Below are 18,104 nucleotides of genomic sequence, written 5' to 3'. Positions count from 1 at the left end.
TTGTTAATTCTACTAATTTACTTTGCTGCAGGAGTGGAGTCAACATATCAATGGAGCAAGTCACAGTCGTCGATGCCAGCTGCTTCTTGAAATGTAGGAGTTTGAAATACCTTTAAAGCATCCTTAATCGTGAATCAGAAACAGCCATTGACTGGTTTTTGGGAGTTGGTCATTTACTTGTAATATCCACGTTGTTACTAACTACATAGTTGATAATGCTTAGATCTGGGATCTTATATGGAATATTTGATGCAGTGTTAGTGGTTCTTTATTACTTAATCTTATTTCTAGGGTAAATAAACATTGGTCTTTTTATACAAATTGAATTTTTTAAAATAATATTTTATTTTTTATTTTTTTATCCTCACCTGAGGACATTTTTTTATTTTTTGTTCAGATAGAGTGGGAGGGAGAGAGAAACATCGACATGAAAGGGACACATTGAGTGGTTGCCACCCACACTACCCAACCAGGGCCGGGGACAAAACTGCAACCGAGATACCATGCCCTTAGCGGGAACCGAACCAGGGTCTCTCTGGACCGCAGGATGACGCTCTAACCACTGAGCCAAACCGGCCAGGGCCACATTGAATTTTTAATAGACTTAAAGATAGCTTTTGATAGAATATTTTCAATAACATAGAATATTTTCAATAACAATAATGCATGCTCTAAAAATATGGGATATACAAAAAGGGGAAAATCATTAGAAGTTACAAATTAGTTGTTAAGCAAAAACCTTCAGAATGTATTTTTTGGTTCTGGGATACCTTTCTTTGCTAGAATGAAAATGAATTCATGAAGACTCTCCCTGCCTAAGCAGCACATACAATACACATTGTTTGCTGGCATTGCAATGTTCACATAGGCCTAGCTCTTTTGGGGCTGTTTTTTCTAGTGTGCTCTTGCTACTTATATTGGAGAAGCAAAACCTGTGGTTGGTCCTTGTTTTCCTTTATAACCTATATTTCCAATTCCTAATACAGCAATTTTCCTACTTAAGACTTAGCAAATATGGAAAAGATTTAATTTCTACATTAATTACCTACATTTTCAAGCAATACATAGAACAAGTTTATTTTTGGTTATTTGGATTAATTTGGAGTTTTGAAATTTTTCTTTGGGAAATATCTATATATGACATTTTCTAACTGTAATATTTCTAACACTTAGACTCTCATATAACTTTACTAATAAGTAATCTCTATTTTAAGGCCAAACAAGGCTACTTTGTGTAAAGGACAGTTTTATTTTAAAGTTAATTTTCTGGTCTTTTTAAAGCTATCCAGAGTGGAATCCTGACAATGATACAGGACACACAATGTAAGTTAAAATTTTTAAGTTATTGTTTGTAAAGGAGATCAATGTAAGGAATTCAGGTTAAACTTTCAAAATATTTTCTGACTTTTCTTCAATGAATATGAGGGCAAAGTCATTGTGGGTAAAATAATCTTTAGAAACTATTTTATGTAGTAATTTTTATTTTATTACTATTAAGATTTTTCCCTAGTTCCTTCACACATAAATGTTCCCCAAAGATTAGAATCATAGTTATACAGGGGGTGTTTGAACAGTAAATCTTAATGATTTCTGATGGGCATCATTACTATGCTTATTATATTTCATGTCTTCACCTTACTAGGGGTGATCCATTCATGTTGCAACAATCTACAAACCCAGCACCAGGAATTCTGGGGCCTCCACCTCCCTCATTTCATCTTGGGGGACCAGCAGTTGGACCAAGAGGAAATCTGGGTGATTATAAAATTCATGTTATCATTTCCTAAGAGCGTTTACCATAACACATAAGCAGTGATTCTGGGCAAAAGAAGACTCATTAAACTGTTACTAAAAAATAAAATTGCATGAAAAGACATGGTACTCATATAAAAAGTTTGTTTTTCAATTGAAATAGCCTATTGTAGCAAGTACATTTATTATAAGACTGAAAAAAGTACTTCTTCCCCCATAAAGGTGCTGGAAATGGAAACCTGCAAGGACCAAGACACATGCAAAAAGGCAGAGTGGTCAGTAACAAAGTTCTTGCTTTTACTGTATTTGCTGTTTTATGAATGTGATTTGACTTAAATTCTTGCTGATTGAATGTGTCAGAGAGCTTTCTATCAGAAGACTGCTATAGTTTGAAAGCTATCAGGCTTTTCTATGACTTTGATAAAAGTTAAAGCTTCAATTTTAATATGCCTGTAGTCCAGAGATTTCACCTTCCTCCTTCAGGGTCTTTTTTGTTAATCCTCACCCGAGGATATTTTTCCATTGATTTTTAGATAGAGTGTAAGGGAGAGAGAGAAAAAACACCTATGTGAGAGATACACATCAATTGGTTGTCTCCCACATGACCATGCCTGGGGCTGGGGATCGAATCTGCAACCTAGGTAGGTGCCCTTGACCGGGAATTGAACGCAGGATCCTCTGTCCAAGTGCTGATGACCTAACCACGGAGCAAAATAGGCCAGGGCTGAGTTGTTACTTTAAATACTTAATCTGTTCTGGTTAACATTAGGCTATAAAATTTGTAATGCATAACATGTTTCATATTGCTTTCGAAGAGACTTATTGACTTGATTTTTCCCCCCCAATGGATAGGAAACTAGCCGAGTTGTTCACATCATGGATTTTCAGCGAGGGAAAAACTTGAGATACCAATTATTACAGCTGGTGGAACCATTTGGAGTAATTTCAAATCATCTGATTTTAAATAAAATTAATGAGGTATGAGTTGAAATAAGTGTGGTATTTCTTCATCACTAATGTATTTTCTAAAGAGATTAATTACATGGTTTTGTATTAGAAAAAGAACTCAATGTGAAAGAAATACAAACAAACAGAAGAAGAAAAAGAACTCAATGTAATCTTAAATCATCAGTATGGAATGAAGTAGAGAAAAACGCCATTAGTTGAAACATGTTAATATAGTAAGTCTTAATGTCAATAGGTTCTTTACGTGAAAGGATAAAATGAAGCTGCTTTTACCACAGGCTAATTAGTATAAACAAGAGTTAAGTTCCTGTGGCATTTCATCAACGTGGTAATGAAACACTGTATTTATTTATTCAAGGACCTGTTGTGATACTAAATTCTAGTACTACTGGATAATTAGTAAGTTTATAAATTGTGATTCTTAAATAGTTGTCATTATTAAACCACTATAAGTGCTGTAATAGGTTAATTCTGTGGAAAGCCATTTCATACTTTTACCAAAATCATGCCAAATCATTTTTTTTTTTTTTTTACTTTTAATCCTCACCCAAGGACATTTTTTTGTTCAGATAGAGTAGGAGGGAGAGAGGGGAAGAGAGAGAGAAACATCAACGTGAAAGGGGACACTTCGAGTGGCTGCCACCCACACAACCCAACCAGGGCTGGGACAAACTGCAACCAAGGTACGTGCCCTTAGTGGGAACTGAACCCGGGTCTCTCTCGACCGCAGGTCGATGCTCTAACCGCTGAGCCAAACTGGCCAGTGTCCAAATCATTATTTTAAGTCCTGTGGGCATAAGTGATAGTTTAGTAGCATGAAGGTAATACATCTGAGATGATCTTTAATAAAATAGCAAGGTAGCAGTTTTGTTTTTTTTCTTCTTTTAGATTCTTGAAAGCATTTTTTATTTAATCATTAAATATGTCTGGATTGACTTTGAACAATGTTTGTTTGTTTGAAATAGTTTGTGTGTGTGTGTGCAATTGCAGGCGTTTATTGAAATGGCAACCACAGAAGATGCTCAGGCTGCAGTGGATTATTATACAACCACACCAGCTTTAGTATTTGGCAAGCCAGTGAGAGTTCATTTATCCCAGAAGTATAAAAGAATAAAGGTAAATGTCTAGTCCCCCCCCCAGTATTTGTATTGCCGGTCATTTAATCTGTAATTTCAGTTATTAACTTTAGCTACTTTAAATTGCTGCTGATAACTAGAATAATGTTAACTGATAATTATAGCGTACCTATTAATATTTCTCATACCTTTTTTTTCTGTTTATTAAATTAGAAACCTGAAGGGAAGCCAGACCAGAAGTTTGATCAAAAGCAGGAGCTTGGACGTGTGATACATCTCAGCAACTTACCTCATTCTGGCTATTCTGACAGTGCTGTCCTTAAGCTTGCTGAGCCTTATGGGAAAATAAAGAATTATATACTGATGAGGATGAAAAGTCAGGTAATACATGTGTAGAGGTTTTAAAAATTATTCTTTAAAGATTTAAGATTTTTTTGGTATACAGCCATCCCTTGCCATTTCGCGCTTCAACTTTCACAGCTTCACTCTATCGTGGTTTTTTTTAATACTATATTTTTAAAACCGCGAAAGTCAAAGCACAAAGTGGCGAGGGGCGACTGTAGTAAATAAACAACCCTACTTTGCGGAAATTCATTTATCGCTGTAGAGTCTGGAACTGATTAACCACGATAAATGAGGGCTGGCTGTATCCTCATTTTTAGTTGAGAAAGCAAGGCGAAGTAATTTTCTGTATCTTCTCATCAGTATATTTTCTTAGCCAAACAATGATTCTTTTTCCACCACATTGTAGTAGATGCTCAGAGTAAAGCATTGAATAAATACTGAAAAGTAGTTATGTGGAAAATAAAGCACCCTCTGCTCAGGTAGTAATACTATTTGTTTCTAGGGTTTGCTTCCAAAAATCTTCCTCTGTGTGTGTATATAGGTATTCATTCTCATTATCTTGGTATTCAACTGGGATTATTCTGTTGTTTTCCATGTTATACATGATTTTTTAAAAATTTAATTTGCTCATTTATTGGTTCAACTGATACTTATTGGTGCACCATCTGATATTTACTTTCTTTAACAGTATTCTGAGTTTGTATCATTTCAGACTTTAAATTACTAATTTTTTCTTTTTCTTACAGTATTTTGAGTAATACTTCTAAGCTCATTACTTCTTTGCACATAGGTTGTTTAATATTTGGTGCTACTTTGTAAATCTGACGGATTGTCCTTATTTTAATGGATGACTTTTAACACTTCCCAGTGTCTCTGTGCTAAAGATTAAATTTTCCTAAGAAGTGGATAGAAAGAATAATCACTGGAGTTCTATGCAATTCTGAGAAGTAGTCTTCTTTCTAATTTTTTAAGGCTTTTATTGAGATGGAGACTAGAGAAGATGCAATGGCAATGGTCGACCACTGTTTGAAAAAGGCCCTATGGTTTCAGGGGAGATGTGTGAAAGTTGACCTGTCTGAGAAATACAAAAAATTGGTACTAAGGGTATGTAGTATTTGATTTGTCTTTATTAAGAATATAGGGTTTAGTTATTGAAAGAGAACAACCTTTCCCTTTTTTCTGGTCTTCCTTAGTAGTTTTTTGTTTTGTTTGTTTTTAAATATGTTTTTATTGTTTGGTTCGGTTTGTTTGTTTGTTTTTTTATAGAGAGAGATGAAGGGAGAGAGATAGGAACATTGATATGAGAAACACTGATTGGCTGTCCCAGCATGCCTCTTACTGGGGATTGAGCCTGCAACCTGGGCATGTGCCCTGACCCAGAATCCAACCAGGATTTCTCAGTCTGTGGGACAAGGCTCAATCTACTGAGCCACTCCTGCCAGTAGCAGAAGTTGTTTTTTTTTAATGTTTTTATTGATTTGTAGAGATGGGGGGAATGGAGAGGGAGAGAGAGAGATAGAAACATCAATGAGAAACATTTCTCAGCTGCCTCCTGCATGCCCTCTCCTGACATATGCCCTCACAGGGAATCAAACCAGTGACCTCGGTGCACTGGTCGACACTTAACCACTGAGCCATACCGGCTGGACCAGTCTGAGAAATTTTTTATCTGATGTTTTTGTAAAGGCACCTTTATTGCTTTTATCTATTTGTTGTATTTAGGTTTTATTTGAACAGTTCTGCTACCAAATGTTTATTATCTACTATTTTATTGAAATGTTGATTGTAATGAACTGTTGACTATAAGTAGCTTAAATTCTTAGGTATGTTTATAGGGATAGGGATTGAATAAACTTAGTTGATTATATGAAGGATGGTCATTAATTATTAGTTAATTGGGTAATTATACATTCTACAAATGAAAATTTTAATACATTAATTTAACTAATGCAAAATTTTATTTTTTAGATTCCTAACAGAGGCATTGACTTACTGAAAAAAGATAAATCCCGGTAATTTTATTGTGTGTTTTTGTATGTATAAACGCTAGTATATTAAACTTTTGTTTTCCAACTCAGAATTAATTGAGGTGTATCTTGATTTCAGAAAAAGATCTTACTCTCCAGATGGCAAAGAATCTCCAAGCGATAAGAAATCCAAAACTGATGGTTCCCAGAAGACTGAAAGTACAACTGAAGGTAAAGAACAAGAAGAGAAGTCAGGTGAAGATGGTGAAAAAGATACAAAAGATGACCAGGCAGAACAAGAACCTAGCATGCTTCTTGAATCTGAAGATGAGCTACTCGTAGATGAAGAAGAAGCAGCAGCACTGCTAGAAAGTGGCAGTTCAGTGGGAGATGAGACAGATCTTGCTAATTTAGGTGATGTGACTTCTGATGGGAAAAAGGAACCTTCAGACAAAGCTGTGAAAAAAGATGGAAATGCAAGTGCTTCAGCTGCAAAGAAAAGGCTTAAAAAGGTAAAGGAAGATTGTACACTTATCCTTTTTAATAGAAAACTAGATTAGATAAATATTTCAAATTATTTACCCCTAGCAGGATCATACTAAAGATTTTTAGTCATTTATATTAGAGAAAAATCAGGTATGAACTATAATAGAGACATTTATGTCTAAACTCTGCAATAAATAGATTAAATATGACCTCTTATAGTTACCCAAAAATGTCAACACACAAAACTTTTTATTAATGAAGGAGAAAGACTTAACACCATATATACTTCTGTATTTCAGTAGTAGTGTTTAAGAACTTGTAGGTAGCTGTATAGTTCAGGTGGTTTTTTAAAAGATGGGGTATGAGTTTACAGTAAGTTAACGGACCAAAACATTTTTCCAGTCGTTCAGAACTTGTTGAACTTGATCAGATGCTTGAATAACTTTTAATTCTAAGAACATGTAAATAAACATATCAGATGAATATAAATATAAAAATAACAAGCAAAGACCCATGATAACACTACTTACCTATATTAAGGATTAGAGCATTAAAATGCGTTTGAAGCACCTTATGTGTTAAATGGCTCTTGAGCCCTGACTGGGTGGTTTAGTTGGTTAGTGCATGGTCCCGATATGCCAAGCTTGCAGGTTTGATCCCTAGTCGGGGCACATACAAGACTCAACCAATGAATGAGTAAATGAGTGGAACAAGAAATAAATGTTTCTGTCTCTATCCCTTCCTTTCTCTCTCTCTCTCAAAAAAAATTTTTTAAAGGGCTTTTGAACTGAAATTTGTATATTTCTATTCTGTGGGTTCTTTTCTAAACAACATTCAACTATTAGAATACTAATTTTTTACCTCCAGACTTTTTTTTATCCTCACCCGAGGACATTTTTCCATTTTTTGTTAAGATAGAGAGTGGGAGGGAGAGGAAGAGAGAGACAGACATCGATGTAGAAGGGACACATCGAGTGGCTGCCTCTCACTCAACCCTACCAGGGCTGGGGACAAACTGCAACCGAGGTACGTGCCCTTAGTGGGAACTGAACCTGGGTCTCTCTGGACCGCAGGCCGATGCTCCAACCACTTAACCATACCGGCCAGGGCTACCTCAAGACTCTTACGAGTTTGTGATTAATGAGCATTTATTACATGCTAGAAAAATTTCTAAGCTCTTTGTGTATGTTAATTAACTTAATCCTCATAGTAACCATATGCAACAGATTCCTTTATTATTTGTTTCATGGATTAGAAAAATGAGGCATTGAGAAGTTCCATTAATTGTCCATGGTCATACTACTTATAAATGGCTAAACTATAATTTAAGCCCGGGCAATCATGCTCCAGAAATTGATTTTTAAAAATTTTTTCACCACTACACTGTTTTAAGACTGTGTATGCTCTAAACAACAGTTATATTGCAAGATACTGTTTTCCAAAGGGGACATCATTGAATTATTTATAACTAATCAATTATTTGAAACATTCCCTAGAAATATATAGAAGTCTCAGTGTAGAATATGAATGTCCTCCTATCATTTATTTTCTGTTCTCTGTATAAGACAAGACTTCAGTTAGTTTTAAAACAAGCTAAGTTTCTTGTTTTTTTTAAATCCGTGATTATTATTTTTTTAGGGAAAAAGAAAAGTCAGTACTTTGAAAGAATGAATAAAGACAAAGACGCTATCCCTTTCCCTTTAAATAAAGCAAATGGAAGGGATGCTGCAGGATAATTGTTGCAGAGTAAATTTGTCTTTCTTAACAGCGTCGTTTCCCAGGGAATATGGAAGGTTTTGTCACTCTAGATGAGGTTGGTGATGAGGAAGATACGGAACTTCAGAAACTTCGTAAATCGGGCATGGCATTTAAATCTGGTGACAAAAATGATGATGGTTTGGTTGAAATTAAGGTGGACAAGATCGAGGAACTTGATCAAGAAAATGAAGCTGCGTTGGAAAATGGAATTAAAAATGAGGAAAATACAGAGCCAGGTGCTGAATCTGCTGAGAATGCTGATGATCCCAACAAAGACACAAGTGAAAATGCAGATGGCCAAAGTGATGAAAACAAGGAGGACTATACAATTCCAGATGAGTATAGAATTGGACCATATCAACCCAATGTTCCTGTTGGTGAGATTTAAGGCTTTGTTCTTCCCCTCTCAACCTCCCCAAACTCTTTACTTAAGACTTTTTAAATTGGTCTTGCACAAGCTCTGATAGCATATTAAATTTATTTCTGTACAGAACAATTTGTAAATCTTAATCGATATATTCTTTTTTTCTTAACCCAAGTCTCCTGATTTTGTATTATCTTTTGTTGCCATTACAGAATATGTACTCTTCTCCTCAAAGCTTTCTGAGAATTTCACCTTGCTTTTTGTTTTGTTTGCCTGTTATATTTCTGCCTTTTTAAGAGTACAAGTAGGTGGGACCTTGAACATCAATTAAATACAACTATATTAACTAATGTCATGGTTTTTTTGTTGTTGGATTTTGTTTTAGCTTAGGCCATATTGGACTTCTCACACACAAAAGTAACATTTCAGAACACTAATTAAAATATTCAGTTTACTGAATTTGTAAGAATGTATGTTTGTGTTCTAGGTATAGACTATGTGATACCTAAAACAGGGTTTTACTGTAAGCTGTGTTCACTATTTTATACAAATGAAGAAGTTGCAAAGAATACTCATTGCAGCAGCCTTCCTCATTATCAGAAATTAAAGGTAAGGTGATAATCTTAAACAGGAGAGTTCTTTTCGTGAAAACAAACAAGTCATGTAAGTTTAAAGAAAGTAAAATATGTATATTACCTTCTGTGGAACCAGAGAGAACATTTTTCTTTCCTTTTTTTTTTTGGTACATGCCCCTGGCGTGAACCGAACCTGGATCTCTCTGGTTCGCAGGCTGACATTCCAACCCCTGAGCCAAACCGGCCGGGCACATTTTTCTTTCTTTATTGATGGGCCATAAGCAGTTTAATTCTAAAAACATATGTTGAACCTCTTTCTCTAATACATTCTAATTAAATGATAACTTAGTAATTTCTACCCATTTTATAAATTTTGTAATAAAATTAAAGTTATTTGTAAGTATTCTCAAATTGAATGTTGGACTGCAATTTGTCTAATTTGGAAAATAATGGAAGCCTGAACACCAAGTGGGCATAATATAGAAGCCTTTTCAGCTTTATAAAGTACTATATCCTGTCATACTTACTGATTTTTACATTGACCTTAAATTATTTATTAATAATGACACTCTTCAGTAAGTTTTATAACCAATAGAATATAAAGTTAAAGGGATAAATGAATAAAGCACAAAATAAGTATTTGGATATTTTATTTATTTTTATCCTCGCCTAAGAACATTTTTTGCATTTATCTTCAGATGGGGCGGGGGGGCGTTGATGCAACTGAGGTACATGCTTTTAAAGCAGGACTTAAACCCGGACTCTCTGGTCCTTAGGCAGGCGCTCTAACCACTGAGCAAAACCGGCCAGGGCTTTATTAAGGACTAACATTGAAATAGATAATGGGGGTGGGGACCTGAAAGTAGGGATTAAAGGACTCATAATTGCAGATAACTTGGTTTTTCACACTGCTTTATAATACAAAATTACAAAAGTATTAAACATGTTCCATGTGTTGACTATATGGATAAGGGTAACATGGAATTTAGGAAATAATTCTAGTTCTTGGTTGTATCACTTGTTTTAAATATGTGTTCTTTGCTGTCTATATTATCTTTTCATTGTGGATATGAAAAAAGAAATGGTTATATTCAACAATAGGAGCAATTTCATATATTTTATCTGATTTGATATTAAGCTGTTTGATGGCAGAAACTATGTTTTACCTAGAGGTATATAAATATGAAAAAGGTCTCTGGGTACTGGATACTTTGTAAAGAGCATTAGGCTTTCTAGTATTTTCTAGCTATTCTAATGTTCTAGATATTCTATACTTGGTGGCTATTATTTTCTATTTAAAAAAATTTTTTTTTCTTTATTGATTTTAGTGAGAGAGGAAAGGAAGGGAAAGGGAGATAGAAACATCCATGAGAGAGAACATCAGTTGGCCACCTCCTGCATGCCCCCACTGGGGATTGAACCCACAGCCTGGGTATGTGCCCTGATAGGGAATCAAACTGGTGACCTCTTGGTGCATGGGTCAATACTCAACCACTGAGCCACACTGGCTGGGCTCTTATTTCCTATTTCTTTTTTTTCTATCCTCACCCGAGGACATTTTTGCATTTCTCTTCAGATAGAGCAGGAGGGAGAGAGCGAGGATGAGAGAGAAACATCGATGTGACAGGCACATCAACTGGTTGCCACCCACATAACACCAACTGGAGCGAAGACAAACTGCAACTGAGGTATGTGCCCTTAGCGGGAACCGAACCCAGGTCTCTCTGGTCTGTAGGCCAGTGCTCTGACCGCTGAGCAAAACCAGCCAGGGCTTATTTCCTATTTCAAAAGAGCTTTGTCAAGTTTAAGAATTATGTAGCCCTGACTGGTTTGGCTCAGCAGTTGGATCGTCAGCCCACAGACCAATGAGTCACAGGTTTGATTCCAGTCAAGGGCATGTACCTCAGTTGAGATTCAGTCCCTGGCCCTGGTCGGGTTGTAGGGGAGACAACCAGTCGATAATGTCTCTCTCACATCGATGCTTCTCTCCCCCCCGCCTTCCCTCCCACTTTATCTGAAGATAAATGGACAAAATATCCTTGGTGAGGATTAAAAAATAATAATAAATTATTATGTAGCCCTGGTCGAGTGCTCATTTTCTTAAGAACCTAGGCCGGATACGCCATGGTTGCGGGTTCATTCCCCAGTCAGGGCACATACAGGAATCAACCAATGAATCTATAAATATATGGGACAACAAATTGATGTTTCTCTATCTCCCCTTCTTCTCTCTCAAATTAATTTTTTTTTAAATAGAGAATAAAGAGAACTTAAAAAAAGTTGTTAAGTAGTATAATATCTTGCTAATGATAAATTACTTGATACTTTCCCAAGCTGGGCACTTTTTTTTTCTTTTTAAGGAAATAATGACTTCTAATCCTCATCAATTTTATAATAACTAAACAGTTGATATATTTCAGCCAAAAGTAAAGAAACTTTTGGTGGTTTAGATTAGAATTTTTATTTTTTGTACTTTTGTTAATATCAACAGATCTTTGATGTCTGGGAACTCTAGAAGATGCAGTCTTAGACAGGGGTCAGCAAGCTACACTTGCAGCCCAGCCACAATCATTCATTTAAGTATTGTTTATGGCTACTTGTATTACTGTAATGGCAGAATTGAATAGTTGAAATAAAGACCAAATGGTCCACAGACCTAAAAAATTTACTGCTGGCCCTTTAAAGAAAATGTTGCCCACTTGATTGAGTGGAGGGGGCATTGAATAAATTCATGTCATTTTAACCAATCTATGTTCTTGGAGTGGCAGCAATTCTATGTGACTGTGGTCTAATTTTCTCATCTCTATTAAGTTAGTGTTAATTGCACATTGAAATAATTGTTTTTCATATTTTACCATTTTTTCCCCCATGCTTTATGGTGTGTCCTGAACCAGTTTAGGTTTGTACACTGACTAATAGGAATTACTGAATCTTCAAAATAATGATATTGGTTAAATTACACTCAAATTCCCAAAATGGATAGACTTTTATTTCGGAGTTAATTCGCTTGTGTTTCTCTTAAGTGACGTAATCCCTTAAAATTTCTTTTCTTTTCAGAAATTTCTGAATAAATTGGCAGAAGAACGCAGGCAGAAGAAAGAAGCTTAAGTCGTACAAGAAGCTTAATGATTTCAAAGAAAATAATGGTTCTTTGTTTTTAATGTTAACCTTTTTTAAATATACTGATAGTTAGAAGAAAACCATTGTAACTCTTTTGTTTTAGTGGAGAAATAATAGATGTCTGTTCTTGTGTTAAGTGTTATAGCAAAAACACATATACGGTTAAATTAATGAAGAATTTCTTTTGTTTTATCAGAATGGTAACAGACAAGTACTTTAGAGACTGACTTCGTAAACTACTTAAGACAACTTGCACCACTAAGAAAAAGATATGTAGAACTATTCAAAGAAATGAAATTTAGTAGTTCTAAGCTTCAAAGAAATGTCAAAACTTTTGATTCCATTCAATAAAGAACAAAACCAACTGTATTTTTATTACTTTCATCTGAAACATTCCACATTTTAATCTGAGCCTTGCAGACTTTTCATTTGGAGTTTGAAGCTTTTTTTATTGCATTTCATTTTTGGATAACTTCATTAACTGAGATTAGCAATTAAAATACAGGTGCAGTTTTCTTTTAATGTCATGCTGTTGTTTAGATAATAAGAAATACTAAGTAATTGGCTTTAGATTTTGTACTTTTTTTCCCCTAAGTTCCTGCTAGATTTCGTATTCTAGTAGTCAATGTATTTTCAGTGAAATGTAAAAATATTCCCATTCTCTTCGACCAGTATTAATTTCTATAGACCTTATTGCTTGTCACTTGAATCCTGTAGCTGTCATACATCTGGTATAAGCAACATTTGATTTTTGAAGTGTGTAGACCATCTTTTCATATTTTCAAGATGTAATTTTACATTTCTGCATTTTAAAAACAGTTTGGCCATAATCTAGACGCACGCTTCTAATCAATGTACCTGCACATGTGACCTTTGTGAGCAGAAATTTGCATGTATAATCTGTGTTTACTTGTAACTTTCTGGTTCTATACTGCTTATATCTGTGGATTCAAGTTTCTGAAGTGATTACCAATAAAAACCTAGGTCATATTTGTTGGTTATACATGTTTGAAATGTTAACCAATATATTTGTCAGTTGTGGTTTTTATTCACTGTTATACTTTTTTGCATGCTTTAACAAATTACTACATTTTAAATCTAGAGTGTCTAAAGAGTGCTACTAAAGATCTGAGTTTTAAAGTTTTTGATACTGGTGGATTTCTTGTTCCTGTTACATAACAAGATGGGGCTGTTTGTGTTTTATGTTTTTTACCTTGGGAGTTTAAAATGCTAAGTAATGATAAAGAAATAGCAAACACTAAAGTTTAGACATGTTTAAGTATTTAACAGTAAAATTGGAAATAACACGGAATAGCAAGAATTAATTGTAGCAGTTTTTTAAAATATGTTTAGATTCTTGGTATATGGGATTACCTGTTTTCAATTAAAAAAAAAATAACTTATAGGAATTCTTTTTGAAACATTTAGGTTCAAGGTTAAAGGATATATCAAATAGTTGGATACAATTTTATGGTCTGCCTCTGAAGTCAAGTGATAATATTTTCATATAACATGCACAAAAAATCCTTGCCAGTTTACTTGTGCGGTTTAATTTTGGCCTTAACTAATTACCCAATTTTGTTGAATTCTAACATTTAACTAACAGCAACAACACAAAGCTTTATGTGTACAATGGCATTCCTAATTGTTTCCTGTCAATGTTAGCTTTTTTTCCATAGGTCCTACTTTGTTGGCGTACCAAATTGTAGAAAAGAATGTTTAATATCTTCATTTGATAGCATTTAGAAATCAGAAATTCTCATAAATTTCTGGTAGTGCTAAATAAACCTTTAACAGCTATTTATCAGATTATGGCAAACCTTTATTCAGTAGGAATGTTTGTATTTAAACTGCTGTAAAGTTGAACATTTTCCCCACTTCCATTTCAGCCTTTGGTTTAATCTTATGTTAATCCTGTTGAGGGGAGCTCTTAGAAACACCTGTTAAATATTATGGCAGATACTAAGGTTGTAAAAGTGGAAGACTACGCATTTTTCCCCTGCCTTTGTTCACAGTGTATTTTTGGTGTCTTTAAACAGTAAAACGAAAAGGCTCTTGGTGTGGAGTAGAAATCGGCAGGAACACAGCAGAACAGTTTAGTGTTAGTTTTTTGTTTTGTTTTGTTTTTTTAAATCAGATTAATAATAAAAATGGCCTGTGAACATCGACCCATGCACCAAAAGGTCACTGGTTCGATTTTTCGGTCAGGGTATATGCCCAAGTTGTGGACCAAATCCCCGAGGAGGGGGGTGCATACAAGGGGCAGTCAGTCTTTCTCTCTCATCCATGTTTCTATCTCCCCCACTTTTTCTCTCTTCACAATCAATAAAAGGAATTTTTTTTTAAATTAAAATGTTTGGTAGAGTCTGTAGGCTATTTAAAGTAATTTGCAATGCTGCTCAGAGCATTTCTGTATTTTTTCTTATTGATCTCCATAGAATATAGTTTAGTATTGCTGAAAGCTAAAGTACCAAATGGTAATAATGAGTTTGAGATTGTAGTGCCTGGCAAGGACCATGAGCCATTGAGCTTTGGTGAATGTGCCCCTTCACTCTGATTCCTGTCTTATGAATGTCAGGGTATGGCCGAGGTATGTTTCCTTTATACTATACGAGTGGTTCTCAAATGTTATGCGTCAAAATTACCTGGAATCTGTGTTGAACACTCCTGGGTCCTGCGAGAATTTCTGAAGTGTTAGGTTACGGATGAGACCACACTTTTGAGGAAATTGCTTTACCTATAGCTGACAAGTGTTTTTGCTAGGCAATTGTTGTGAGATATCTGGTGTAGGTACTGTTACTTAAAGTAACTGGTTTTGCTACTGTTCCAAATCTAAAACAGGGAAACCTGGGCAAAGCATTTCTTTAAAAATCAGTGAAGGGCAACCCATTTTAGAACCCCAGACACTGCTTTCCCAAGTTTTTTTTTTTTTCTCTCTCTCTCAGAATATTTAAAAAGTAATTTTCTGGGGACTTGGTGCATGCACTCAGACATTTCAAGGAAGGAGCAGAAACGTGAAGTTTTGGGAATTTACTATTTTACCTGGCCAGTGTTTTTTTCATTTTCTGCTGTGGTACCACAACATAGGAGCTAATGAAAAGGCTTGGTAACAGCTAATCTGTTAGTTTCAAGTAAACAGTAAAATGTAAATAGTTAACTATCAGGTATAGTTAACTGAATTGATACTGGCTAGAGCTTGATTAAAATACTTAAATCTTGTGGCTTGAGGCTGTACTTGGACTCCTGATAGATGAGAATTGGGTTTCATCCATCAGCATTTTGGAACTGTCTCCCACTGCCTAAGACTAGTGGGTCAGTACATTTCTCGGCTTCCTAAACCAAATTTTTCAATGTGCATCTGACCTCCAGGAACATAGAAGAAATCTCAAGGGAAATTTGTCAGGCACATTTTGAGTTTGCTTTCTATGTGGGGAAGGAGACTAGGGCTTTTAGGTTGATGTTAAAGGATCTCCCACTTCAGATCAAACAGTTTTAATAATTATTAATAAGCAAAAGAAATTAGCATTTACCATATTAGATACTGAGCTCAAAGCTGTATGTATACATCCTAGTTACTGGGTCCCATGTGTCCCAATCTCCGGGGAATTACTTTCAAAGAGTAGTTCGGTAACTCAGAGGTAATTGAGGGTATGTCAAATGCTCTTGAGGAATATCAAAGGCAAAAATAATCTCAATGTGTGAGTTTTAGAAACAGTTTCTCCATATTTCTGCTTTCCATGGTTGCTCTCCCCAAAATCCCCTCACACCAAATTCTCCCTGAAAATCGGAATGGCTCTTTCCCCTCCCCAATTACATAAAAGGCAGATTTTTTTTTTTTAAATCCTCACATTTTTCTACTTTTTGTTCAGAAAGAGAGGGAGAAAGAAAAGCATTGATGTGAGAGACACATCGACTGGTTGCCCTCCCCCATGACCCCCCAACCAAGGCTAGGGACGAATAGCAAAGGAGGTACATACCCTTGACTGGAATCGAACCCACAAATCAGTCCACGGTCCAACTCTCTGACCACTGAGCAAAACTGGCCAGAGCCAGATTTCCTTTTAAAAAGTACTACTGCCTGGCTGGTGTGGCTCACTGGTTGAGTGTCAACCCATGCACCAAGAGGTCACTGGTTCAATTCCCAGTCAGGGGGCATGCAGGAGATGGCTGATTGATGTTCTCATCTACCTCTTCCTCTCAATTCAATAAATATTTTTTAAAAAAGACATCTGTTGCTTGGCCAGTGTGGCTCAGTGGACTGAGGTTCTGGTTCATTTCCCCATCAGAGCACATGCCCGGATTTCGGGCTCTTTGGGAGCATGCAGGAGGCAGCAGATCGATGTTTCTACCCTTTCCTCACAAAGTCAATAAAACCATTAAAAAATAAGGTAAATGTTTGAAGATAGAGATACCAAATTACTTGAGATTAAATAGGAAAAAACCTTGAGAAGATTCAGAAGGTAAATAGTAATTTTTAAAAGACTAAGGGATTTAAGATTTTTAGCTCTTCCTTGCCTTTCCTTGAACTTGAGTTCTTTTTTTTTTTTTATCCTCACCCGAGGACATTTTTCGATATTTTGTTCAGATAGAGGGAGAGGGAGAGAGAGAGAGAGAGAGAGAAACATCGACGTGAAAGCGACACATCGAGTGGTTGCCACCCACACGACCCAACCAGGGCTGGGGACAAACTGCAACCAAGGTACGTGCCCTTAGCGGGAACCGAACCCGGGTCTCTCCGGACCGCAGGCCAACGCTCTAACCGCTGAGCCAAACCGGCCAGGGCAAGAATTCTTAAGTTGTATACTTTCCACAGAATTTAAGAGCTCTGTAAAAGTTAAATGTACAATGGGGAATATGAAAAGGAAAAAGGGCAACCTGTTGGGTGTAGTAGACAAAAGTCAACACACCCACTCTGGTAGCAGGACATCTCTAATATTTTATGATTTTGTGTCCTTGTTTCCTATAATTTGCTTTCTCACAAAAACCAGAAGTCCGTGGAAACACTGCATTCTAATTTATTTCGTGGTGTCATCAGGGTCAGTGGGAAAGGCATTGCAGTTTAAATTAGTGTAAGGGATGGTGAAACTCGATACCTCCTAATTCATGTTCCTGATGCTGGCTACTTGGGCACCAAATGTGTTTCAGACCCATCTCATTTTAAGCAGCAGCCAAGCTGCCCAAAACCAGCTGCAGGGAAGGGGGCTTGGCTTAAGCTGGAGAAGAGGAATTTCCTCTGCCTTCCAGTATTCACTCCACGTTAGGCACACATCACCCTTCTGCTAAATTCTTTACCTATTAAGTCAGACTTTTTAAAAATTTATCAACCATTTTTTTAATGTTTTTATTGATGTTGATAATAGAAAAACCGATCAGCTGCCTGCTGCACGTCCCCTGCTGGGGATTGAGCCCGAAACCAGGACATGTGCCCTGACCAGGAATGGAAGTGGGCCCTCTCAGGGCATGGGATGATGCTCAATCCACTAAGCCACACTGGCCGGGCTATCAACCATTTTTAAGTGTTAAAATACTTAAGTGTTAATATTGTACAATCGTCACCATCACCCATCCCCATAACTTCATCTTGTAATACAAACTAGTCCCAACTTCGTTTTGTAATACAAACTAGACCCATTAAACAGTAACTACAAACAGTAACTACTCTTCCAGCCCTTCAACACCATCATTACAATTTGTC

The 18,104-nt window shown here is 36.0% G+C and overlaps 1 protein-coding gene across 7 annotated transcripts in view; it reads left to right on the top strand.

The window, feature by feature from the left end:
• MATR3 (matrin 3) overlaps positions 1-13,429 on the top strand; it is a 33,662-nt gene extending 20,233 nt beyond the window's left edge. For 3 of the 7 annotated variants that reach the window (XM_036281755.1, XM_036281753.1, XM_036281754.1), the window contains 13 exons: positions 32-93; positions 1,282-1,323; positions 1,643-1,755; positions 1,975-2,027; positions 2,605-2,730; positions 3,709-3,834; positions 4,008-4,175; positions 5,112-5,243; positions 6,108-6,151; positions 6,246-6,618; positions 8,361-8,727; positions 9,202-9,323; positions 12,347-13,401. In XM_036281755.1, the coding sequence (XP_036137648.1) occupies positions 32-93; positions 1,282-1,323; positions 1,643-1,755; positions 1,975-2,027; positions 2,605-2,730; positions 3,709-3,834; positions 4,008-4,175; positions 5,112-5,243; positions 6,108-6,151; positions 6,246-6,618; positions 8,361-8,727; positions 9,202-9,323; positions 12,347-12,397 (1,779 nt within the window). In that variant the 3' untranslated portion in view covers positions 12,398-13,401. Of the gene's footprint in view, positions 1-31; positions 94-1,281; positions 1,324-1,642; positions 1,756-1,974; positions 2,028-2,604; positions 2,731-3,708; positions 3,835-4,007; positions 4,176-5,111; positions 5,244-6,107; positions 6,152-6,245; positions 6,619-8,360; positions 8,728-9,201; positions 9,324-12,346 lie in introns of all 7 variants that reach the window. The other 4 variants (XM_036281758.1, XM_036281757.1, XM_036281759.1 and 1 more) reach the window with 2 other exon arrangements.
• The last annotated feature ends 4,675 nt before the right edge of the window (positions 13,430-18,104 follow it).

Source organism: Molossus molossus, unplaced genomic scaffold (assembly GCF_014108415.1).
Source record: "Molossus molossus isolate mMolMol1 unplaced genomic scaffold, mMolMol1.p scaffold_m16_p_4, whole genome shotgun sequence".
Classification (NCBI taxonomy): Eukaryota; Metazoa; Chordata; class Mammalia; order Chiroptera; family Molossidae; genus Molossus; species Molossus molossus.
This window is presented reverse-complemented; position numbering and strand designations above follow the sequence as displayed.